General features: G+C 41.9%; 1 protein-coding gene across 1 annotated transcript; it reads left to right on the top strand.

The window, feature by feature from the left end:
- The first annotated feature begins 99 nt into the window (after window positions 1–99).
- noc2l (NOC2-like nucleolar associated transcriptional repressor) lies at window positions 100–26,954 on the top strand. The gene is made up of 18 exons (XM_033628015.2): window positions 100–237; window positions 642–782; window positions 891–1,074; window positions 1,158–1,404; window positions 2,243–2,333; window positions 2,434–2,512; window positions 3,427–3,537; window positions 3,634–3,747; window positions 3,952–4,140; window positions 5,175–5,314; window positions 9,054–9,165; window positions 12,833–12,946; window positions 14,604–14,705; window positions 15,061–15,204; window positions 20,631–20,744; window positions 20,997–21,132; window positions 22,978–23,079; window positions 26,583–26,954. Exons 1-18 carry the CDS (start codon window positions 218–220, stop codon window positions 26,726–26,728), a joined length of 2,286 nt encoding a protein of 761 aa, XP_033483906.2. The 5' UTR covers window positions 100–217; the 3' UTR covers window positions 26,729–26,954.
- The last annotated feature ends 61 nt before the right edge of the window (window positions 26,955–27,015 follow it).

The raw sequence follows: 27,015 nt of genomic DNA, 5'->3' as shown, positions 1-27,015 counted from the left end.
ATTAAATTTCGATATTAACAAATTATAATGGTTACGCATATTATCAAAAACTAACACAAAAAATCCCCAACAGTTGAATAAAAGAATTGTGTCACTTTCATTACATGTTTAAACTAGCTAACGGTTTAGCACCCGTGAAACATAAAACCAACTCCTTCGTTTTGCACCGCGGCATTGTGGGTATTGAGGTCTGACGGTGTCACGTTTTGGATCCAGCATGGCAGCTAAACAGAAGAGGCATGTGGCTATTTTCTTTACTTTTTTCTCTGTATGACGAGTTTTAACGGCAAATTTGTATCGTTTTATAAGTCAAAGTGTTGTCAGTCCAGTCGGTGTATTTGTAGCGTTTCAAAGACTCGTTTTAGCTAATATTGTTTGAACTAGCGTCCCAGCTACCCATGCTAGCTTACTGTTGGGGCTAGCTTAGTTACATCAAACGCCAGCTACATGTGAAATATATTCTCTTTGAAATGGACTGTTGATGAATGTTAATGGAGACTTTTACAGTTAGTTAACTGCCAAGCTGGCAGCTAACCAATAAAACGTTTTCGTTGGAGCTGGACGCTGTAGATGTTTGAAGATTGCTCCCACATGTTGGCCAACTTATTTCATCTGTTGAACTGTTGTCTTTTATTTTGTAGGAAATTGGAAGACCTCAGTGTGGATGAGTTCATGCAGTCAGGCTTTGACTCTGAAGGTGAATCTGAAGAAGAGACTCAGAAACAGAATGGACTCAATAAAAAGAACAAGAAGAAAGGTCTGAAATCTGCAGCCCTTCAGACGTGAGTCCTTTGCAGATAGTTCTTATACATAATATCATTGTTATGCTGGTTATAACAACATCAAAACCTCTCAAGGCCAGACAGTCAACTCGTGTGTTTTCTCTATAGGGATGATAAAAAGAAAGGCAAGGCCAGTGAGCACAAGGAGCAGCTGTCCAGGTTAAAGAACAAAGATCCAGAGTTCTACAAGTTCTTACAAGCAAACGACCAAACGCTCCTAAACTTTGATGACACAGACAGCTCTGAGGATGAGGATGAGAAGAAGTATCACAAGTTGCCATCTGCACTGGAGGTAGGCCGGCTGCTAGTGTGTGAGGTCATGATGACTTCTCTTGTGAAAACAAAGATCTTCATAGTGGTGTGTTTTGCATGTAGGAGGCCAGCTCTGGTGACGATGAGGACGGGGATGATGAGGAGGGTCAGAAAGCTTCAAAGAAATCCAAGAAGGCAAAGGAGTCTATCAAAGTCACAGATAAAATGATTGAAGAGTGGAAAGCTGCTATGAAGAAGGAACCCACAGCTCGTCTCTTTAGAGAGGTCACCCAGGCATTTAAGGCTGCTGTGGCTACAACTAAGGGTGAAGGAGTTACTCAGTGTCGATACAAAGTGGCCGACAGCTCAGGTAAAACACCATGTTGGATATATGATTTTAAATTGTAGTAGTTTGATTGAAAATTTATAGCATCATCACTATGATGATACACTTTAATTATAAAAATATTTACAGTAACTGCTGTAAATAAAATGCAGTCAAGACTCTGCAACAATCTGATTTAATTTAGGAACTCTCTGATCAAAAATACATAACTGAGCAGATATTTAATGCCAGCTTTCAGTACTTGGCACATATCAGTCATTACCAATAAAGCATTAGGTCTTACTTTCAGCACATATTGAAATGTTGTTTAGGTTGCTGTTAAAATTTGGGTTATAGCAGTATTTTTTTTTTAAGTGCTCCCTGTAGTAATTCTAAAATGTTCAGCGTAAATATCAGTGGTGTAGCAATGAAGCTTGAAATTGGCATTGTGGTGATGTCACTGTTTCATACATTTTTGTAGAATTAAAAGAGCGCCTGCACATTATGAGTAATCATAAGTCATAAAGTATAGGCACTTATTATATTTGTGTTATTGACTATAACATATTAAAGCATATCAGGATCCTACCTTAACAGTGCACATGATACAAAACACCAGTGGTTTACAGCAATAACAAGGTTATTTAAGATTATTATTTTCAAGATTAACCAGATATGGTTGCAAAAACGGGAAGCTTTTATTTCAGCTCCACGACCTCAACACTGCACTGTTTCACTGATTTGTAATGAAAATACACAGTTTGATATTTAATTAATCTTAATGTATTAAATTGAGAGTCGTGCACTTAAATGATACAATATAATTAAACATTCTACACTCAACAAATATATATAAATATCTCTTTCCCTGTCCTGTCTGCAGTGTTCAACGCCTTGGTCTTGTTCTGTATCAGAGATATTTATGTGGCCCTGCAGAGGATGCTCAACCTTAAGCCAGAGAAAGACCAGAAAAAGTATGAAATGCATATCACATTTTCTGGCTTGATCTTGATAGTCTAAATGTAGCTGTGGAAAGACGGTTCACTTCACTTGTTTCCTCTGTTTTGCTCTTAGGCTAGTGCTCCCGTCATCTAGTCCAAGGTGGCAGAAGAATCAGATTGACATCAAGATGTATCTCAGTGGAGTAGTTCAGGTTTGTTTTGCTGTTCACTTAAAGTGTTTCTCCTGTAGCCCCTTTTACACATGCACTGCAAGCCTGAAATGATCTTGATATAACCTGGAGGAGCTGTATGTTAGAACGCAGATGTCCAAATCAGTTGAAAATGGACATTGAACAGACTTTACCCTGCCAGCTACCCAACGCAAAGTCTGTGTAATGTCAGATTGATCTCATGTGTGATTGGAACAGGTAATCATCTAGAGAATTCAGTGAGTGAGTGGGTGTGTTGATGACATTTCTATCATTCAGCTCACATGAAGTTGGAAGAAAACAAACATCTAAAGGTGAAGAGGAACAGGAACATGAGTCATTTACACAAAGACAGCAAAGGTAATGTCTAAGTGGAGAGACGAGGAGATTCAGAAACTTCAGTTGGTAGTGACCGAAGCTGAAATCGTCAGGCAAATCAAAGGAACAGGAAGAGACTCTGTTTTTTATCACCAAATTACAAACCGGCTACATGACCGTGGTGTAACACGGTCTCCTGAACACGCTACCCAGGCACTACCCCCTCGCCTAAACCCAACAGAAAATTTCCAGTTGGTGAGAAGTTTCTGACACTGACCGTCTCCTTTTGTGTGCCGCATGTGTGAAAGGGAAACTTTGGATCACATTTGGACCTGATTCCCTGATTGTCCAAAGTTCATAAGAGAAAGTGGCTTCTGTGTCTGTCTGTGCTTTTCTCCCTTTGAGTTCTGCCTCTTGTATCTTGTTGGCTAGACAGGACGACATTCAGTAGATGAAATGCAGAGAAATTAATATTTCATTGAACATAACATGATTCATTTTTAACAGAGCTGTATATGTCATATTTTCCCCCTCTTCTCCCTCATCCTTTTCCTCTGTTTTCCTCAAAACATCTCTGTTGTCTCACTCTCCACCTGCAGCTGTTATCCTGTCTAACTGAGGCCACAGTCATCAGTGCTGTCCTGAGGCATGCCAACCAGCTCGTACCTTATTACCTTTGTCTACCCAAACAGTGTCGTCACCTGGTTAAGGTAAGGCATAAGTTACCACAGGATGGCATGCATTTTTATCCTTAATTGAACCCAGCAAAGTAGTTTTAATGAGCCAACTCATGTCTTTGTGTGTAGCAACTGATGAAGCAGTGGAGCACGGGGGAGGAGACAAGTCGGGTTCTAGCCTTCCTGGCCCTCAACAAAATGTGTAGACACAAGCAGGAAACATACCTGAACGCTATTCTCAAGGTGAGCTAAATGCAGAGTAATACAGGATCAGACTGGATGTAAAATGGAGTAGGATTTGCGTGGAGCAGTTTCTTGAAAGAGAGTTTCTTTTCTTTTTAATCTGATGCTCGTTCCAAATCCTTCACACCACACCTAGCTTGTCTAACCAGTTCATATTTTCATCTGTCTTTCATCTGCTTATAATGTTTTTCTTTCTCTTTGCAGCAAATGTACATTTCGTATGTACAGAACTGTAAGTTCACATCTCCCAACGCGCTGCCCATGATCAACTTCATGCAGCGGACTCTAACAGAGATGTACTCCCTGGACACACAGACCACTTACCAGCACGCCTTCATCTACATTCGACAGCTGGCCATTCACCTCAGGAATGCCATGACCATGAAGAAAAAGGTTGGTTGTTGACTGTGTGTATGTACTTTGGAGACTCTGTAACTTGGTATTTCTACTGGATGGGTGTAGTTTTGCAGGACGCAGCAGTGCACGCTTTAATTATTTTGGTTTGCTGAAAATGAGAAATCTGACTGAGTTGTCAAGTATAGGCTAATTTTATTTCTAATGCTTGGAAGATGAGGCAAACTAGACTGAATAATACAGAAGTATGAAGGCATACAGAATATACTGTTCATGTTTTCCTCTAATTTCTAAACTGATGAGTGATCAGTATATTTTAGCATGGTTTAGTTGTGCATATTTAGCAGTATAATGTTATGAAGATCAATTATACAATATCAGCAGTCATGTAAAAGTCATTTGAAAATCTGCAGGGAAGTTTAGTCATTGTTGCAGCCTGCCAGCAGCACTGCGGTGCAAAATAGGTGTGTCTTCACAAATTAATGATAACAAAAAGCAAAAATAAAAAAAGTCTCTGTTTGAAGTTACAATTAGACATGAGGACTCCTGTAGGTTTGATCTTGGGGTTAAGATTAGGTTAATAAAGAACTTTTTAGCACACAGTTTTGCTAGCTTATCCAAAAACTGACTAGATGACTCAGTGCAAGCCGACAAGAGCGCACATCATGCGCACGCTGCCCCCGAGTGAAAGGTTTTAGGGAGTCTCGTGCTCAGGCAGATAGTCAGCTTTTGCACTTTTGAACGCTTTGAAGAGACACACTTTAACATTTATAGACACATTTGAAATGCTTCCTTGGATGGCAGGGACACAGGTATTGGAAGACTTTTTTGTCAATTTACAATGAGTGATTTAAGATTATTTTCATATTATTCTTAAAAACTTAAATTGACTTAAACATCTAATATATTGCAGCAAAAAGAGCGGCAAAAAGCTTCTTTCTGGCATTTTCATGTTAAACATACCAGCCTGATGTTAATGACTTTTCTTGCTTGATTGTTTTTCTCCTAAGCACAACACATCACAAAAAGGAGCACATCATTACGTAAACACCATCCTTGTGTATGTTCTGTAGGAAACGTACCAATCTGTGTATAACTGGCAGTATATCCACTGTCTGTACCTGTGGTGTCGAGTCCTCAGCACCCTGCACCCTAGTGATGTACTCCAACCTCTCATCTATCCACTCTGCCAAGTCATAAACGGCACCATCAAGTAAGTGTATTTATATGCGATTTTATCATTTCAAGTTGTCTGAAAGGTCTAGTGTGGAGGATGGAGGGAGATTTATTGTTAAAAATGGAATATAATGTTCATAGTTTTGTTTTCTTTGTTGTATAATCACTTGAAACTAAGAATTATTTTGTTTTTATTAACCTCAAATGAGCCGAAGCAGGTCATCTTCCATGAAATCCATCATGTTGTTTCTACAGTAGCCCAGAAGGGACAAACCAAACACTGGCTCTGGATAAGGCCATTTGTGATTAGCGTTTTCACATCAGACACTGTAGTTCTTCTACAGGCTTGGCACATGGGAGAAGTTTCAGTTTTAAAACCTCACCATTCAATGCCACTATATCCCACAACTGGACCTTTAAAGTTTCATGCAGTGGAGTAATTGTGTTCAAAGATATTTGGTTCATTGTAAAGTAAGGCAACAGAATCAAATTTGTAAAATGACTCAATTATCAAAATATTTCTTGTTTCAGGTCTAAACAAAATCTCAGCACTTGCCAAATTTAAAATACAACAATCTTTAGTCATAATTGATTATTCAGGTGTTTTTATGTGACAAAATCTATTTCGTCCTTGGAATGTTCACCACTAGAAGGGCAAAAGTATCTGTACAGTTTTTGTTAGTGTCTGACGAACCTTAAAGTTGTGGATCTATGGATCTGACTCTTCCCAAATCACACTTGCGTTTTTGTTCATGCAGAGCTTCTTTTGTTCTGAACTCCATATCAACACTACCTTCACACATTGACATAAAGCTCACAGCAGCAAATGAACAGCGCAGAACTGAGAATAAAGGGTCTCCTGCTGTGACAGTACTGTTTGAGTGACAGAATGGCTGCTGGCAAAAAGTGATAAATAAGGCGAGATTATGCACAGAGGATTGCAGTGTTGCTGAAAATACAGTCATGGAGGGTGGGAGCGAATAATTTTAAACAGTGACGGGTGTGAAGCGCTGAAACAAACGGATCCGCACACCAAGTAGCTCCTTTAACAAGAATTGTAATGCTGTGTAAAGTTTGAAGCACCAGGCTCTTCCTCAGACTTCTGATAGATACAAAGAGTTAGCCACAATGCATTTACTCTTTTCTTTATTCGTTTATTAAACACCAACAGACATGTCAATATTGAGTTATATGGCGAATATGATGATACACAAAAAACCATGCACATAAAGTGGTAAAAGGGCTCAAGGTAAAATAAAAACATCCTTTTTAAACAGGAGTTGTGCAAATTTGCAGGAAAGCCCAATCAGTCTTTTTTCAGCATTGGCAGTATAAAAACAAAATCGGGGAGTGTAGCAAAATGCCGCACACCTACTTTTGTTTATACAGAATGCGCCTTATTTGGGGCAATGGGGGGCGTGAGCAAGTAACAAAACGTGTAGCTCAGCGTGTGACGTAAACAGTGACGTGGGAGGGAAGTCGCGGCTGGTCAGTTCTTCTGCGATCCTGTCGTAAAGTCCACTTTGCTCTCTGCCTAGCCGGAATCAGTTGCCAATAAAGCCCAGCATACACTGTACGATTTTTAAAATCTTGTTAATACCAGCTCACACTGTACGAGTGAATCGTCTGCGATGTGCGGCCAAAGCTCACGATTTATGTGCTCACACTGTACATTCCGGTTATCAAGCACGATCAGAGAGCTCACACTGTACGGGTGAAAACGGCTCGTCGGCCCCTGCTGACTGTCCTGCCCGTTGACAGCTGTCAATAAAGATACATTTGAAAGCTCCGATTTGTTCAGGAAGTGCCGTTGTTGTCAACGAAGCAGGACAAGCGGTTTGCTTTGATGATTTTCGCTATACTGTGTGCCGAAACGTCCAAAAAGAAGAGGCGTCGGCGCATATGGACTCGCAGATGGCTTGAGAGATGTGGACAGTATGGTTTGTCGATTTTACAATGAGAGTTGGAGGTAAGCTGGCCACAGCCGGGTGCACCCTCTGTGTGTGTGTGTGTGTGTGTGTGTGTGTGTGTGTGTGTGTGTGTGTGTGTGTGTGTGTGTGTGTGTGTGTTGTATCTCGTCTAGCGCGCTAGCTTGTATGTTTGTTGCGCTTGCTTGAAAATGAGAGCAGAAAAAAACTTACCAGGCAGCTGAAGAATATTGGCTATCTACTGCCAGCGTTTCTCTCGTTGATAGCGGTCGTGGTAGGTGGAAGAAATGTCGAACCGGCACTCATACTGTTGCCACAGCTCAACCAACCTGGCCTCCATATTTACAGTCCACCGACGCGTCGCCATGGTGATCTATGTCTTCACGCAGGCGTAGTGAGGGATAAATGCACAGACGTTGTCGAATCGGCTCGTGGCTCTGCTTCAACTGCGAATGTCTGTGCCGGCCGACCAAAATTTCTGACATGTCAGAAATTTTGGTCGGCCGTGGTTCTGGAACAGATGATCCCCCCCCCCCCCACACACACTGCACGGCAAAAGACGCACGACGAAGCGGAAATCCGTCCCGAGCGTCGGCAGGTCGTGCGTCTCAAAAATCGGGTCCAATCCGGTCAAAAATCGTACAGTGTATGCTGGGCTTAAGTCGGCCCGTCCTTCACCGTTCCCGTCATTTGACGGTTAATGGCCTCTTCGTTTGCAAGGGCAAGGAGGGTGCGCAATTCCTTGTTTCCCCAGTTGCTCATCTTTACAGTGTCTGTCAGGTTTGAGTTTCCCTCTTGCTACTAGCTGCTCGCTTATTCCTGCTCTCAGCTGTTTCCTGTTTATCCAACGCCAGTAGGTCGCATGTGCGGAAGGGCACCTTGTTCTTTTTAAACCAAAAAGGTTCCAATATGTTTACCCCTATGCGGCGGGAAATTGGGCACCACGGATCAACTCGCCAATCCGGCTCTGTGTGTCTAAACGCTTGCAGCTTGCCGGCAAAACGGCCCAACATTGGCCGAAAATCTGGCAGTGTAAAAAGGGCTAATGATAGCTGGGATAGGCTCCATCCCCCGCGACCCCTGACAGGGCAAGTGGTCACGGAAAATAAATGCATGAAAACATCGCAATACTGTGATGTATGTTTTTTGTTTTTTTTAAGAATACTTTCTAAGGTTATTGTTCAGCTGTGAAATACCCTGCCTCCAGTACATATCATTGTCACTGCTCTTTTGGGCTATAACTAACTATTGTTTTCATGGGTGATTCACGTGTAGATTATTTAATCGATTAGTCAGAGAATGGTGAAAAATATTGATTAGTGTTTCTCAAAGCCAAAGATGTTGTGTTCACAAGCCAAAGATATTCAGTTTCATGTCAGAGGAGTAAAGAAACGAGGAAATATTCACATATAAGAAGCTGGAATCAGAGAGTTTAATTATTTTTTTCCGTAAGAAATTACTCAAAGCGACTGTTTGATTATAAATATTAATTGCAGATTAATTTAACAGTTAACTAACCGATTAATCATTGTAGCTCGAGTACTCTTTGATAACCAAATTCCTAAAAATATGAGAATTTGTATGCATACAGTATATTTAAAAAAAAGAAATACTGGACAAAGCTTCATGTAGTACCTATTTTTTTTATTCACAGATAATGATAATGGTGTCAGAATTTGTTATCAACTGTCACTTTATTAAATTGTGGCAGAGAAACTTCAGCAGCATCCTGACGTTAATTTTATATGCAGCATAACATCTCACTTATTGGTGTGAAACCACTGTGTCACTGTACATTTTGCCAACAGCAGGTGGAGACACTGACCACGGTTTTCTCTTCCTGAACAGGCTGGTGCCCACATCCAGATATTACCCTTTGAGGATGCACTGTTGCAGAGCCCTCACCCTGCTGTCCAGCAGCACCAACACATTTGTACCGGTCCTGCCTTTCCTCCTGGAGGTAAGACTTCCTGTCGTCTCCAGAAACCAGCGGTCACAGTGGATAAATGTGGATCTGACAGGATCAGTGCAGCCTGTGTCAAGTTTCCAGTAGTTAAAAATGTTTCTCTCACCATTTCACTGAACTGAGAGACCTCAGATAGTTTGAAATGATGCAGAACAAACAACAGTCAGTTGGTTTTCTTTGTCAGAAACGGAAACAGTGAAAAGGTAGATGTGATGAAATGTTCCGTCGGTGGCTTGCTGTGGAAAACATCAGTGGCGTATGAAATGCATTTTGGTCTCAACGGCCACAACTGAAGGAGCCCTGGAGGAAACACTTTGAAGGATAGGTGAGAGAGAGAGAGAGAGTGCTCAGAGAGAGAGAGAGAGAGAGAGAGAGAGAGAGAGAGAGAGAGAGAGAGAGAGAGAGAGAGAGAGAGAGAGAGAGAGAGAGAGAGATCTTTGCTATCAGACCAATCACAGGTCACCAACTGACAACATTTTCTCTGGGTCAGGTGTTAAGCACGTGATTGTGCGGTCTGTGTGTCCTTTGTGTGCAAATGTGCAAGTGTGTATGCATGCCGCGGGGCGGTGTTGTGGTGTGCCGGAGGAGAGCAGTGTGCTGGCAACAGCAACTGGCTCGGCCCGCTCAGATTGGTCAGTGCATGCCTGTTGTGTGTGTTTGTTTTATAAGCATGTATGTATGTATGTGTGTATGGGCATGCAGCAGTTTCACCAAAGTGATAAAGACTCGGTTGTGGTTTACACTCTGGTCCCAACACGCTGTGCACACCACATCCTCTCTGCTTATGGCCCACTCTCCACCTCTTTTTCCCCGTGCACACTCCGAGCCCCCTCCCCTAACCCCCAACAGCAAACCGTGTTTATTTGTGACGCACGATATTTCCTGTGTTTTTTCTCCTTTACTGTTCCCCTTGTTAAAGCACTGTTAAAGGCAGGCTGAGGTACGCTGCTACTGTTTTAATTAGAGCAGCAGAAGCAGCCCCTTCCTCCTGTGTGTCTGTGCCTGTGTGTGTTCTCGCATCTCTGAGGGGGGTGTATGATTTGGAGCTTCCTGCTTCACTAGCTGTGCGTGTATATGTGTGTGTGCGCCTTTGTGTGTGTGCGTGCATGCACCAGGGTTGGCCCATGCCTTCCCACTTCCCCCTGGCTCCCCCGCAGACCGCCACCACATCCTATGTTTGTACAGACAGCACCGGCCAGGAGCGTTGCTCTGCTGCGCGAACCGAGCACAGTAACGACCACACACACACACACACACAAACGCACAGAGATACGGGGAGTCAGAAATAGCTTGATACACAAATACAAGACAGAAATTCACTTGCGCATTGTGGGCAGATGTGAAAGCTGAAGCTTGTAGACAAATAGCCCACACGCTGGCTAGAATGTACTTTCACAGACTAAGATAGAAATGTGTCATCTCGGTAACACTGCAATATGTAAAATAACTGTGTACAATGATAATTATCATAAAGGAGAGGGATGCTGATGTAATATTACTGTACACTGTACCTGTGGTTGTTCACATGGTTTCCTTATGTTGACCTTATGAATAAGTGACAAGAAGAAAAATGTTGATTTGTCAAATGTATAAAAAGCTAACTTCGGATACTGAGGCGCTACAGAACACTGTACGCCAACACCACAACAGTTTCTTTCCACCGGCCTGTAACACCAACCCACTTCACCAGTAAATTATGTATTCTTGTAATTTGAATACACACAGTGAACATGTAAATATCTGTCAAACATAATCTGAGCATGCTGTAGGCACTGTACATTAGGGATGGGCATTGTAAGTAATTTCTATATTTGAGTTGTCACATTAGATTTTTACTTGTACGTGCAAAAAAAAAAGAACAGGGTTAGGGTAGCACATCTTCCTAGCACACAGCAAGTGATCGAAACTTGTTAAAAAATGTCCAGATTTGCTACAAGCGATAGCAACATTCAGGAAACCTATCAAGCCCTGAGCGAGCCTAGGCAATGGTTTGCTGTCGCTCTGAAAATAGGCTGAGGTGCACGAAGCTTCGCAAAAATAGAGCCAGCGTGAGCAGTTTTTCAAAGAAGCGACGCATTGCTCAGTCTGTTCGCTGACGCACAGAGCAGGTTAGGCATCTTTATTGGGAAACACTGAAACAAGCTAATGTTCGGTCATATGCTCGTTTGCAGCGTGACGAGTTAGGTAGAGGTGTTAGCCTGGTGTTCTGAGCTGTGGGGTCTGTATAGATTAGCTGTGATACGGAAGGTAATGTCACATAGCTTGCACTGAGAATTCATTTTGTTTATTTAGTTGAAATACTCTCAAACATCACTCTGATGCCTGGTAGCCATTGAGTGATGTACACACACATATATATGTATGTACACTAATAGGCCACAACACTAAATCCACTCACAGGTGAAGTGAGCTACACTGATCATCTTGTTACAGTGCAGTGTTCTGCTGGGAAACCTTTGGTCTTGGCATTCATGTGGATGCCACTTGATGTGCTCCACCCACCCAAACACAGGTTCAGATCATGTAACCCCCCCCCCTAATGGCAACAACTCCCACTTGCGATGGCCCCCCCGCAGGAAAAAGCACCATGCCACACTGCAAAAACTTCTTAGGAATGGCCCGAGGATCATGACAAAAAGCTCAAGGCATCAACTTGACCTCCAAATGTCACGTTCCTCAGGCCATTCCTGAGCAGTTTTTGCAGTGTGGCATGGTGCATTGTCCTGCTGGGGGGGCCATCGCCATCAGGGGGGTTCTTGGTCTGCAGCAGTGTTTGGGTGAGTTGAGCGCGTCAAGTAGCATTCACGTGAATGCCAGGACCAAAGGCTTCCCAGCAGAACATTGCACTGTAACAACATGATCAGCGTTAATCACTTCACCTGTCAGTGGCGACTAAGTTCATCGAAAGTTTAGTTTTACAAGTTTAATATTTTTAGTTTAATTAAGTTTAATAAAAAGACAATAACACATTTAATGTATAGGCGCCTTTTAGAACCCTCAAGGACACCTTACAAGACACAGTAAAATAAACAAGTAGCAATGTATCCGTAAATCATAGAATAAACAATTCAGTAATATACAAAGAAAGTTAATAAAAATGACTAGACAGTATCATAATTAGGAATTCTAGGTATAAAATCATCATCATCAATATGTGTGTCACCATTAAATCAGACGGAATATGACAGATGTGGGCACAAGACCAGGGGAAGGGGAGGAATGTACAGTCGCAGAGGGGAAGCACAGAAAGCAAATCAGATGAACTGTAGTTAGTATTGTTAGATGTGGTCAGTTGCTGGTGAATATTTTCAGCATAAAGGTGTCACACTGGGCCGTAGAAAACAGGCGAGGAGCAAGAGTGTCTTTATACACCACAAGGCCAGTTTTAGCATAAAGGCGTTCCAGGCGACGGCCTTTAGTTTTGAGCTGGTGTAATGCTGGTGCAAACCAGGGGCAGAGTGGGTCAAAGAGACAGACTGAAAGATGGGCATCTGTATTTTTGACAGGAGTCAAAATCATACCGTCGGGATTTTTACATACCCTGGTATAGCTTAGAACAGGGATGCCGGCCAAGCCTACTATAGTACCAATAAAACTGAGCATTCCTGAGCAGTTGGGTCTGAGTTCAACACTGTTGTTTGTTTATGCCTTTCTTTTACAGATCTTTCAACAGGTTGACTTTAACAAGAAACCAGGGCGAATGAGCAAGAAACCCATCAACTTTGCTGTCATCCTGAAGCTGAGCAAGGTCAACCTGATGGAGAAAGCCTATAAGGTAAGTACTACTGTCATCCACGATTTGTGAGGGTAGATAGGCAGACAGATTATTTCCTCCACAGTTTGGGAGGAGTATTTACTGTGACACTCTGTTTGTGTCGGTGCGTCTGATCTTTCTCGCGCTGAGAAGGAGCAGCAGCTGATCAGATGAGTGGTTCAGGTCCTAGTTAATGTTATTTTCGCGTCGCTCCCTCACACTGCGTGTTAGCCTGCGTGTGTACATAAGGGGATTGAGGGCAGCGCTGAAAGTGGCCCCCTGTCACCACGCTCAGTCCTGAAGCCAAGAGGATTGCAGCACGGCCCTCTGGGATTATCCCCGCACTCTGCTTGCTAGGGCTGTTTTCACTGCTGTCACCTGGGCAGCTGCCACGAACCCCTGCCTCGCAGACACACAGCAGACCTGACTAAACGAGCACTGATCTGTCTTAACCTGAACAGTTATTAGTGCACAGGGTAGAGAATGCTTCATTTGTGTTCAGAATGAGAGGCAACTATGTCTCTAGTACAGCAAATTTCTGTTTGGGTGTTATTGTGTTTTGTTTTGCCCTGACCAATCAATAGCGAGTGACCTAACTGTCCCACTGTGGGCTTTTTCAGTTGACGTGGACCCCGTAGTAGTGATTTAACTTTTTATGCCTCTGCGCTGACAACAGCTGTGGCGGGAGGCAGTGTTTTTCGACATACATGCGTCCAATTCTTGTGAGCGTGATATCTCAAGTACACCTGGAGGGAATTTCCTCGTATTTGCCGCATACATCCACCTGGACTCAGGCATGAACTGAATAGATATTGGTGGTCAAAGGTCACTGTGACCTCACAAAACATAACCATAACTCAAGAATTCATTTGCTTATTATGACAAACTTTCACACAATTGTTTAATTGAATAAAATGATGAAGTGATGACATTTTATATCCAAAAGCTCAAAGGTCACTGCGACGAAACCTGCAAAACTCCCTTCTGGCCATTACTCAACGCCATATCTCGGGAACAGAAGGGAAGACATTTGGTCTTCTAAACTGCGCGGATTGTAGAGATCTTCTGTGCTGCCGGGGGAAGATGTGTGTTCATCCTCCATCCACTGTCATGGCTATATATGAATCTGGACAGACACTGATGTAAACTGCAACTACAACTCGATTGGTTGGCAAAGGCAAAAAAAAAAAAAAAAAAAAAAAACAACGTAGAAATTCTAGTTTTCTCATTGATTAAGAAAAATATTACTAGTTGTTTTTTTTGTACATAGACTTATTTACCTTGTACAGCTGCCTCTATCACATCCATGCTTATCGCAAGTTTCTGTCACTGTTTTTCATTAATGTTGCTCAGTAGCTGATCATCTTTGTGGCAAGATTTCATTCTTTAGTCATATCTACTGAGCTCTGATTGCTTCTCTAGCCAGAAGAAATGGCCATCAGTGGGCCGTCACCAAACATCAGAGATTGTGTGCAATGATTCAGAGGTCTGAAACAGGTTTAGGCTAAGCTGTCGGTCATGAATCCTTAGTAACAAGTGAAATGCTAATGCAGATGTCAGTCCTCATGTGTTTTGGTTTCTGTGATTTTGCACAGTGAAGAGTCTAATGATGAACTGAAGTTTTACAAATGTGTCTCAAGGATGAGTATTGATCGTCTATCTTGCTGTTGCATTTTAGGATGGGTTGATTGACCAGCTGTATGACCTGATCCTGGAATACTTCCACACTCAGGCCAGCTCCATCGGCTTCCCAGAGCTCGCCCTGCCCACCGTCATTCAGGTAACACAACCTTTAAAGTGATCCTGGAATGAGCCTGAAGAATCTAGGTCTGAGAAATAAAATGTCCTTATCTCCCCCAGAGTTTACACACACAGGTACACAAGTAACATAGATTGAGTCAAAACTAATGAGGAAGCAGTGACAGTGAACATCACTTCCAGAGTTTGAAACCTGTCTGAAAAGATGATTCAGGATCTGGTTCAGGATCTGAAACCTGCCAGGCTGAATGTGCTCCCCTCAGGGAAAACGACCACAAACCCTCCTCTGCTCTGCCTGAACACACCGTATGGGCGGACTGGAAGATTTTTTTACACAGGTTCCTCCTTTCTCATACTCCCCCTCCATGTCCCTGCAGCTGAAAGCATTCCTGAAGGAATGCAAAGTGGCCAATTACTGCAAGCCGGTGCGCCAGCTGCTGGAGAAGGTACAGGAGAACAGCAGCCACATCACAGGACGAAGACAGAAGGCCGCCTTCGGAGTGGCCGATGCCACCGCTGTGGTGAGTGTGTGTGTGTGTGTGTGTGTGTGTGTGTGTGTGTGTGAGAAAGAGGAGGGATGCAAGGGGGAAACTGTCTTGTCCTGATTTCACAGGCTGCCTCTGCAGAGTCCTCATTTTACCTCCTCCATCCGTTCATATGTCTCGTCAGGTTGACTCTTGTGTTTCTGATAAAGTTTATTTGAAACTTAAATTGCTTTTGTAAATGCAGGCAGGTGCTTCTCCATCAAAACATATATAAAGATGACCCTAAATAATAAAAATAAAGGATTACATATGTATAAGATAATATAAAATGTGTCAAAATGTAATGGTTTAAAATGTAGAAGTTAATGGCTTGAAATACCACATACACAAAACTCTGAGCAGTGCATGCAATTCTCAGCTCTACATGTACCAGTGCACGTGACTTGGTGCCGCTGCCAACTCACACATTAACACTTATCATATTAATGTGTACTTCATTTATTTTAAATAAATTTTTTGATAGAAAATAATTGCAGTTTTTTCAATAACTTCCATGTATATCTTCCCAGGGACTCAAAATTATTTTCAGAGTGTATCACTGCACAGGAAACAGTCATTTATAGATGAAGAAGGACTGAAATAAGGCATAGCTATCAAAGGTTTCAGAGTCTTTTTTTGAACTGACTTGTAAAACCTGTGTGCATTCATCAGTTTTGTGATTACATAAGTCAGTTGTGTATTGTTTATTCAAGATTTGATAATATCTAGTGGGTTATAATACTGTAAAGTTATAAGTTATCAGTGAAAAATAATTTACAGCTCTGGTGAGTATTAATAATTGTTGGGTCATGCAACATGTTTTATGATTTACCGTTGTCATGGAAGACACTTGTTTTATTGCTTTTTCTACTTAGTGAAAACAACAGATTTATTAAACTGTGACAAGTAATTACAGGCTGTTTTATTACTTCACCGTATTAGCTCTCGTACCACATGTATTCTACTTACTTGATGCATCTGACTGCTCCGAGCACCTGGTGGTTACCTCAAAAGTGTCTGGAGAGGCTGCATGTTGTTCAAGTTGAGCACGGATAAAATCACTCACATCAAAAACCCAAACAGTGTTAAATATTACAGCAGCGTTCTTCCAGATACCGATTCCGATCCCTGAACCTTAGGTATCTGCCGATACCGAGTACCGATCCGATACCAGCGCGTAAAATAAAAATGTAAAAAATAATGTAATAAAAAATTGTTGTGTCTCAACTCCTTAAACTCTATGTAAAATATTAAGAAATTAATACATAATAGTAGAATGAATGCCATAAAACTTTTTTTTATTATTATTATCCAGTGTTGACACAGATCAAGACACACACACAAAGAGCAGCCACACAATTTGGTAAAAAAGACATTTTAAAGGCTACAGTAGAATGCTTTTTAAACTCCGCTCCGTTTCGTTTGCCTGTAGCGTGCATATGCGTAATGACGTGAGGCCTTACGTGGTATCGGATTGGTCATAGGCTGTACTCACCGATACCCGATACTGCATTTTAGGCAGTATCGAAGGCATTTCCGATACTGGTATCGGTACAACTGTACTTTAAAGGCCCTGATACAACAAGCTGATGGTTGGTGATGGGCTGTTGGCGAGCATCTTTCACCACTTGTACCAGCGGTGTTCATGGCCTAGTGGGCCCCAGTCGGTTTTTTATGCCTTTGCACCGGGGATAACTGTGGCCTGGGTCATTATGTTTTCAGGTTGTCCGTCCTATTCTCATGAAAGCGGCATCTCAAGAATGGCTCATGGGAATTTCTTCAAATTTGGCACTAACATACACCTGGACTCAATGGTGAACCTATTAGATTTTGGTGGTCAAAGGTCACTGTGACCTCGGTTGTCTTATTCTTGTGAATGCGGAGATGAGGTGATGCAACAGCCAGCCTTTGTCTCCACTAGCTGTTTTTATGTTGGTTTGGTGTGTCTGTTGTTCATCAGGTGAGCACGGCACATTTGCTAATGTGACAGATTTATTTATTTATATTGCGTTTTAGTTAAAGAGGTAAAAAAAAGAGTTTCATTAAGTTGAAATAGGGCTGGGTGATATGGCTAAATATAATATTGCAATATTTTTAGGCTATATCGCGATACACTTATGTAGACTACTAAAATACTAAACTACTAAATAAACTACAGTCACAGTATAGTTAAATAAAAGAGCTACAGTTATATCACAAAGTAAAATAAAGTGCTGTTATCAGTTAATAAATTAAAGTGAAACCACTGGTGCTTTTATCCAGAAGCACCCGGCTCATCTCTGCTGAAAGTGTTGATGTTTTTACTGTGAACTTGAAGCTTTCGGTCAGCAGTTAGATTTTAGCAGTCAGCAGACAGTTTAACCGTTACAGCGGCGCCAGTAAACATGATGATTTATTCACTCTAAGTGGGAAACAAACTAGAAACTTTGTATTTCATACAAACAATATATGCAAGTCACATTGATGCTTCGTGGTCGTAAAATGCATCCAAACAGTCGTGGTCTGGAACCCTGCGGATCCAGAAGCACACGCCTCGCCTGCTCATGCACTATCACCGCAGAGAGAGTGGTCTGGATGGGCGGGGGACTGTGTGTGTGATGTATCATGTTTGTGAGGGTTTTTTTGTGAGTTTCTGAGAGGGAGAGAACCATAGGAGAGAACGAGAGAACTGAAACGCAAGACTCATAGCTGTGATTTGAAAAAAATGACGTGACACTTTATACTCAATGTTTTTAGCAATTTTACACATCCCACGTGGAACAAGCTGCGATACATCAAATATAATCTATAAAACGCCCACCCCAACTTTGTAATTAAATACTTTTTAAACCATTTCATTGGAAATTTTCATCTTTGATTAAATCACTCTACTCTAAAAAGTATTTATTCACTATTGTATTTTATTTGCAGTTGAGACACAGCTGAAGTAAACGTAACATAAATGTATTCACAGTAACTATAATTATAAGACGGTCAACCAAACTCAGATTGAAAATAAATAAGGCTGGGAAATCCGTCCATTAATCCTTCTTACAAATCCATAAATCAGACCTAATGAGGAGTTGTGTGTTGTCACTTTGCCAGCTTCAGTGAGATGGTGTCAGCGTCTGCAGTGGGTTTGATTGATGTTCACAATAATTGACACCAATCAGCCAGTTCAATCCACTTGACTCAGAAATCTTTAATAATCAGTTCAAGTTTGACTCAGTGTTTATCTAAATAGAACAGTTGTTTCCACAACAGTGGGACATGATGTAAATGTTGTTATTTTTATTGTTTAGATTAGTCATGTCTGCTTCACACTACTTCGCTTCTCGGCCTCACTCAGCACTGACTCGTAGGTGGTGTCTTATCTGAATGTTCTCAAGAAGCATCAAAGGGAGAGCAGTGTTTTCCAGTTGCGCGGCAAAGATAAGTTTTCACCAGAAACTTCTCTGTTGGGCTCTTGTCCAGCTGAACCTGAGTCTGTAGGCCATCCAACAGTCCTGACTGTTGAGCCCTGCAGTCAGCGACTGATAATGGAGGCCACTTCCCTGTATAAACTCTGAGCCTGGTTAAGAATGACCTTGTGGTTATTGGAAGCTCTTATGGGCTTTTGAACCAGAGGCGCCTCTCTCTGCCTTAATGAGCAGCCATTAGTGTGTGTTCTGTGTTGACTCGCTCGCTCTGTATGCTACCTGTCCACACAAACATGCTTTTATGTGGCTTTTATGTGGCTTCGCTGCTGCTCAGTCTTGACATGTAATGCTGATTAATATTTAAGAGCGTTTAAGGATGAAATTAAAGAGGATGGTCTTTGTGTAATTTAGATGATGAGAAAATGTGTGTGCGTACACACATGGAAGTGTGTGTGTGCGTTTTAACAAAGTACAACAGACAGACAGCACGGCACCGCGGCAGCGCCAGCTCCTGTCGCCACGGCTCTCTGCTCAGTGGAGGCTGTCGCCATGGCATCCACTCCCTGGCATCGTGGCAGCGGTAGGTGTCACCGCAGGCGAAGGAGAGGGGACAGCCTTGCTGCTGCTGTGGAAAAGGCCACGGCCCCCCTCCGGCCACCAGCCCCCCGCTGACATGTCACCCAAACTGAGAGCTAGCCTAATTAATGATGCCCTGCCTCCATCCAGGTTGCACTCTGATGTCGCTTGTCTTTCTCTGCTGCCTGTATATGGAAACATTTTGTTTGTTTGAGTCGAGGCTGAATTCAGAAGTAGCTTCTCTACTTTGATTTTGTTATCCTGTCTTTGTGTGTGTGTGTGTGTGTGTGTGTGTGTGTGTGAGTGAGTGAGTGTGTCCACATGTCACACATCTTAATAGCAGCATGGCAAATTGTGGTAAATGTGTTAAGCTAGCAGGCGCAGGAGGCTGCGGTCTGTTCGCTCTATTGGATTTGTTGGTCAGATAATGTGATTGGGTCTAATCAATATCATCCACAAAGACCTTTAGGGCTGGAGAAGATCTGCTGGTCTCCCCTCTCAGGCACCTTCAATCCGTCTTTTCCACATCTTCTGACTCCTCATGCTGTCTTGTCTGTCCATCTCTTTCTCCTGGTCAATTGATGTAAAGTTGCGGTGGAAAGTCACATGTAGTGAGATTGTTTTAGAGCCTGGATAAATCTGGTCAAAGTAGGGCTGCTACTAACGATTATTTTCACTGTCAGTTAAGCTGTCGATTTATTTTCTTGGTTGTTTGGTCTAAAAAATGTCAGAAAATGGTCAAAAATGTTGATCAGTGTTTCCCAATGCCCAGTAAGATGTCCTAAAATGTCTAGTTTTGTCCACAACCCAAAGATAGATAGTTTTCTGTCATAGAGGAGCAAAGAAACCAGAAAAAATATTCACATTTTAAGAAGCTAGAATCAGAGAATTTCAACTTTTTTGTCTTAAAAATTACTCAAACAGATTAATTGAGTATCAAATTAGTTGGCAATGAATAATGAAAACTAATCTAATAATCGCTGCAGCTCAACTCTGAAATAGGGCTGTACAATTAATCAAATGATTATCATAATAGCAGTATAGCCAAGTGAAATATCCAAATCACAGAAGCTGCAGTTTTTGATAAAGGAAAAATCATAAATGCATCATAGATTAATTATTGTGGTGCTACAGAGATGTCCCGGCCTACAAATCATATTCCAGATGCAACGGGTAACAAGCTTGCTTGGTACAGACCCCAGCAAAATCATATCATCCTTTTTTTTTTTTTCAGTGAAAACAAAATGCAAAAATTGCCATTACTAGTGAAATTGCGACGCATATCTCAATATCTGTCAAACTAATCGCAGATTTTTTTTTGTGTGTGTGTGTATTAAGTAGCGATAATCTGAAAGGCTTCTCTTTATAGATTCTACAAAAAGATTACAATCTGAGATATTGGAGAAACTCATTCTTCAACAACATTTTAATCACTTTGTCCTCTGTCAGGCGGCCTTGGAGAAGCAGGTCAAGGAGGAGGGGACTCCCCTCAGCAGGTACTACAGCCAGTGGAAGAAGCTGAGGGAGAAGGAGATCCAGCTGGAGATCTCTGGCAAAGACAGGGTAACCGTCCAACCAAAAACACACACCAACATTTGCCTCATCCCACTCAGTCATCGTGAATCACTTCTGGCTTTGTCTTTATGAATGTCGCTGTTACCCACAACAGTTGCTGTCTTACATAAATCATGAAACAGTCATGCTATACAGGGGAACATTTTACTGGCAGAACAATTATGTTATGATGATGATCATCATCATTAACGCACTGAAGGCAGGTTTATGTTCTCACTCTGCTGTTTGTGTTCTTTAAAGATGGAGGATCTGGACCTCCCTGAGATCAAACGTAAGAAGATTCAGGAGAAGAAGGCGGAAGACAAGAAAGAGTTCAAGGATCTGTTTCAGTCTGACAGCGAATCAGACGAAGATGACGGAGGACTCAAAATCAAAGGCAAGCTGACTCTCGCACACACTCAATCACACGTTGAAATTGGCCTGCTAAGGAGTTCAGGAAGCTATGATGGCTCGGCCTCTAGGGGGCTGTGTTTTGTTACAGCCTGGTGTTCTGCGGTGCAAAGTTAAAGAGGTGATGACAGTTCAGTCTGTTTCTGGGCTGTTATCTCTGTTTCTGCAACAGCCACTATCTTTAAGATTTGACTATAAGAAGCAGAGCACCTGAAAACAGTTGAGGCAACGCTCTGAGTTATTAAAACATCCACAGAGGCAGTTTCTGAGGAACTGAGCTCAAATCAAACTGTAGTGAAAATCTCTGCTTATCACGCAGCACAGAGGAGCCGTCAGCCTGATCCTCCTTTATCCCCAGTGTGTCTCGTCCTGTCGGGGTCGCCCACAGGTCGCAGGCAGCTGCACCCTCGCCTTTACAGCTTTACACTCGGACACGCTCCAAACAGAATAAAGCCCTCCGCAAGGTCACAGAGGAAAGGAGTAGGCGGCAGGGGGATTTTTTTTTAATGCATCTGGACTTCATTGTGGGGAGAGTCCCCACAAACGGATGGGCAGCTGCCGGCAAGCGGCGGGCCTCCGCCTCTCACTCTGTCCACCCCTCCCCTCCTCTTTTCGACCATCTTTCCTCCACCCCTCCCACCCCTCGTGCGCACACACACGAGCTGAAACCCCCCGACAGGAAGTACAGGCTTGGATCCCAGCGGGGGTTCCTAATTCAAACCAGCCCAGTGGAACAGCCAGAGGTGGCCGCTCCCACTCCTCGCTCCCTCTTTCATTCTCGCTCTCTCTTTCTGGCTCTGTGGGCTTCAACCAGCTGCCCCCGCATGTCCTCGCAACACGTGCACACACAAAGACACACACACATCTCCGTGATAGCACACGAGCGCACACCCACCACCTTGTCGTCCAGTCTTGAAGAGCCAAAAGCTTTTGGGCAGCTCACCAAAGCTCTTTGTGGTCTCACACACTCCCGGAAAGAGGGGGAGTTTGAGAGGAGGGGGCTGATGATTTAGATTTCTGAGTGTGTGAGTGTGTGTGTGTGTGTGTGTGTATGTGCAAGTAAAGTCTTTCAGGTCATTTGGGGGCAACCTCTGAGGTATTGCTGAAGTCTGCTGGCACCATGTGAGCAGCAGAGGGTGGGAGAGAGTGAGAGTATGTTTGTCATCTTAACTTTAGATTGGAAGGGAAGTACCTGATGTTTTAATAGACATTGTTTATCTGTGTGTGTGCGCGCACTTGTTGTATAACTGCGTGTGTGTGTTCGCAGTGTAGCAGACAGAGGAAGTAGCTCTGTTTTGCTTCTCTCTCCTCCACGCCCCCAGCCTCTCATCACACCTCAACTTCAAAGCCTGTGGACTCCAGTTGTCCCTTTGGCGAGACAACACACACACACACACACACACACACACACACACACACACACACACACATGCTGTACCCTGAGTATACCACAACACAAATGCAGACAAACTCCCAACTTCTCTCCGGTGCACACAAACGCACACACCAGCACACACTCTCCCATCATCCTCGTAGCTGTGGAACCTGCCTGCTATCTCCATTTGCTATATTTAGGCCGTGAGCATAAGATGTCTGAAATTGCCGGTAGTAAACTGTCATGGGTGTTTGTGCAGCAGCAGCGGCGTCTGTAATCGACTCTCAGTTCCATCTCAGGAGGAAATAGACACTTCCAGCTGCCTCTGATGCCTGGCCCACATATAGGTGTCTCCAAAGTCCTCAGACATCAGCGATGCACCAACACAAAGTTAGGAATGTGTGAAGAAAGTAACAGACAAAATTCAGTGTGATGATTTTCTCTGTCTTCCTGCAGGGAAAAAGGGCCGCCGTGGGTCAGATGATGATGAGGATGATGATGATCTTGAAGATTTGTCTGACATGAGCGATGACGAGGGGATGGAAGGCCTAGACTCAGGTTGGTACAACATCAGTGTCTCAAAGGAAGCATACTGGTAGTACTAACAGAGGTGCTGTTTGCAGTGTGTCTATTCATTTAGTATTCAGAGGAGACTGTATCACCTTACAATATCACCACTGCATTTATATACAGATCCATCACTATGGGGGCTGGCAGGTATTAGGGGTAAAAGTTTAGATAGTTTTCAGGGCTCCAGACTGCATTTAGTCACAATTTGCTATTTTTGGAGACAGTGCTACTCAATTTTATAGTTAGGAACTTCGGAGCGACTTGTAAATATTCCCCCTGGTTTTCCCCGGGGTATCGGAACTCGAAAACTTAAAGATATCACCCGTTATAACCCACTACCAAGTAGTATTGAAACAGCTCCTGTCAAATTATACCTGCATTCGATCCTTTTTGCGCTTGAGGTCAGATCCCAGACCTTCCAGCCGGATCAGTAAACTTTCTGTTGCTGCTGTCTCTAGAGCCACTCTCCTCGACGTCTGCCTGGTTAACACGAGCTAACACAGCATCAGATGCTAACATCCGACACTGAGCTGTTAAAAGAGCCGAGCCGTGCCAAAAAAAAAATCACACTGACACAAAAACAGCTCGACTCTGTTGTTAAATCTTTTAATAATCACTAGGTAACGTCAGCCGTGTGATGTTAACCTATAGTCCTGTCACTGTGTGTGTGTTGCTGGGCGGACTCTCACCAACCATTGTTAACTGTTACTGTACTGTAACTGTTGGGCTGAGCTCACACTCCAGCAGCAGCCACAGTCCATACAGTCTGTGATGTGATGAAGTTGAGCGCACTGTATTTGATGGAGTTGGCGGTTCAGCGTGCCGAGATGCCACCAAGACGTTTAAATGTATGACCACACTACACACTACTCCATTCACATGATGGGTATCGAATGAAGTACTTTATCGGTATCGGTTGCACTTTAAGGTACTGGTATCATAATCTTTTAAATGACCCAGACCTAATCATCATGTGTCATGTTAACAAGAGTAGTGAGATTTGATGTGTGTATTGCTTCACGAGCGATGTTACTACATCTGCCCCCATCGCCAAGTCTTCACTCAGCTCTGCCCGAGTCTGTCTACAACTTTAGCAGCGGTTGGTTTGACCGTGGAGATGTGAGTGACGGCTAGTTTGACCACAGTCTTTTTCTACGTCAGCCAAGCTGGATCAAATCCTGGCCTCCTGCGCTTCTCCAGTTGTCCAGAGGCAGCGTCTGATGTTTCTGCATCAGGCTAGTCATCACTCGCATCTCCGTGGTCAAACCAGCCACCACTAAAATCGGAGTGCCCTCTGTATTCTGCCCTTTATTGTAAATGCATTAAACAGCCCAGGATGTGTGACAGTGTCCACTTTTTAAAATAAGGTGTTAACACAAAGTATATATAAAATACATACATGGAAATAAGATGAATTAAATTATTTTCATAGGAAGTATATAATGTGTCACCTGTGACCAAAATAAACAAAAGATTCGTAATGAATTGTGAGGGAAATTTAAATTTGATGAAATTTCAATCAAGGAAAAATCTGACTTCCTGCAGTCTCAAAATTAAACATTTTTACTGTATCAATTTTGAAAATTGCCAAAAAGTAAAGTCTCACATTTGTGCACCTTGAAGTAGCTACAGTCATGAATACTTGAGGTGTAAACATTGATACGTTCAGCTATGTTCACTGTGAACACAAAATCAGAGCTGAGTAATAAAAAGTCTGACTTTTTCCTTTAAAATACAACAGCATATTGTTATTTCTACACTATTTCTGTAAATTGTAATATTTTTTTTTTTTTTTTTTGTTAAAGATATTTTTGGGGGGCTTTTTAGCCTTTAATGGATAGGACAGACAAGTGCCACTGTGGCAACAGCCTTATACATGGGGCGCCTGCTCTACCACTAAGCCACCGGCACCCCAATTGTAATATTTCTTACAAAAAGCGTTTATCATTAATACAGGTAAGATGGGGAAAAATGTGAATGTGTTGCGTAATCGATACAGCATAGTATTGCAATATTTTTAGCGTGCCGATATGCTATCATTTTTATTTTATTTATTTATTTTATTATACATATATATTTTTATATTTATGTATTTTTATTATTTAAATAAGTATTATTGGCAATACAAATTCAACTTTTGGAAGTCAACTAGAATAATAAAATCAACAGATTTTTCAGTCCACCAGATACAATTTTGCCTCAAAAAAAAAAAAAAAATAACATGAGATGAACAGATTGGAACCATTATCTTATTAGATAAAACAGATGTTAACAAAGTTTTCCTTTGGGGACTTAGTTTGCATTTGAAAAAGGTAAGAAATCACAATATATGTTATCACAATACCCAATAATATTGTATCGTGATAATGTCATACGGTGGGACTTTTGGTGATTCTCACCCCTGGTTGTGTAGCATGTCAATTTAAGTGGCGCTCCTAAATTTTGTGCTGGTGCTTCTAAAACATTTATTTGGGAGCACGAGTGCTACAAGCAGAAAAAATTGGTCTGGAGCCTTGATTTTTGTAGAGCTGCAAAGATTAAATAATTAATCGATTCATCAGTCAACAAGAAATTCCTCTGCAACTATTTTATCAATAAATGAATTTTTTAATTTTTTTTCCCAGCAAAAAAATAACACAAAAATGAAGCAAAAACTGTTAAATATTCTCTGATTTCATCTACTCTAATCTGAAGATTTGCTGCTTTTCATAGTGTTACATTGTTATAAACTGAATATCTTTGTGTTTTTGACTGTGTGTCAGACAGGACAAGCAATTTGATATTTTATAGATTTAGTTAAAAAAAAAAAAAAAATGAACAGATTAACCATTTATGAAACTGAGAAATCCCCAGCTGCAGCCCTACCTTTTTAATTGAAATTAGGAAATCGTACCTTTAAAATGAATAACCCTTGAACAGAAATTCCTACCATCCAATTACTCAAATCAGTCCCTCAAATTAATAATTTATGTACAAGTTAACAGAACAGAAACCATCTGCTATCTTGTGTAAAATAAGCCATGTCCAATAAAACACAACTTGTGTTTCACTGCCAAAACATGAAAGCACATCCACATAGATCTGTCCAAGTCTTAATAACCATTCAGTTAACCAGTGTAGCATCAAAATTGTATGAATAAAAGTGTGTTGAGGGGAAATGTAACGTAGAATAACTGTGGTAAACTAATGTTATTTATTTGAGGAAATAAATTCACTGATTCTGTAACATTTCACTTAAAACTTTTGCATTTATAAGCAGTATATACTTTAATAAATGTTTATAATGCAATATAATGTAGTATTTAGGAGATATGAGTGTTGATGTATTTGTCAACAGCTGTAACTCCTGAGAATGGTATATAAACATATTAAGATAAGCCTTCATAATGTCCTTAAATCAAATAAAATATTTGCCTCTTGATACCTGCTGGGCTTCATGTGTTCCCATTTGGCTGAATGTGAAGTTAAAATGGTTCCTCTCTGTTTTCTAGATGAGGATGATGATGATGATGATGATGAGGAAGGAGATGGAAAGGCCTCCAAGGCTCCTCGGCCGCTGTCCTCCTCTGCTCTGATACAGCTGGCAGAAGGAGACGAGGATGTGGTGGAAGACCTGGAGCTGTCTGATGATGACTGAGGTTCATGGATGCACACACTCGAGCTCACCTGAGAGACGTCTTTGCTCTCCAGCTTATCAACCGTCTACATTTAGATATATATTTTATATCTATATATTTCGAATAATATTTGACTTTTTGCTTTTTTCTTTGCTTTTGAATTTTGTATGACTTCAGCTGTACAGTACGAACATGTTCATGATGTAATTAAGCAGTGAAAATTGTTAAAGAAAATTCAACAATTCAGATTGTTTTCCTTGATTTTTTTTTTGTCTTTTTTTAGAAGATGCTAATTAATAGAAGTGTG

Source organism: Epinephelus lanceolatus, chromosome 8, assembly GCF_041903045.1.
Source record: "Epinephelus lanceolatus isolate andai-2023 chromosome 8, ASM4190304v1, whole genome shotgun sequence".
Classification (NCBI taxonomy): domain Eukaryota; kingdom Metazoa; phylum Chordata; class Actinopteri; order Perciformes; family Serranidae; genus Epinephelus; species Epinephelus lanceolatus.
The sequence above is the reverse complement of the archived record's forward strand: the minus strand, read 5'-3'. Positions and strand labels throughout refer to the sequence as shown.

Coding starts and splice junctions, on each gene's coding strand:
- noc2l (XM_033628015.2), top strand. CDS start 218: ATGGCAGCTAAACAGAAGAG. Junction 1,405..2,242: donor CAAAGTGGCCGACAGCTCAG/GTAAAACACCAT, acceptor TCCTGTCTGCAG/TGTTCAACGCCTTGGTCTTG. Junction 5,315..9,053: donor GTCATAAACGGCACCATCAA/GTAAGTGTATTT, acceptor CTTCCTGAACAG/GCTGGTGCCCACATCCAGAT.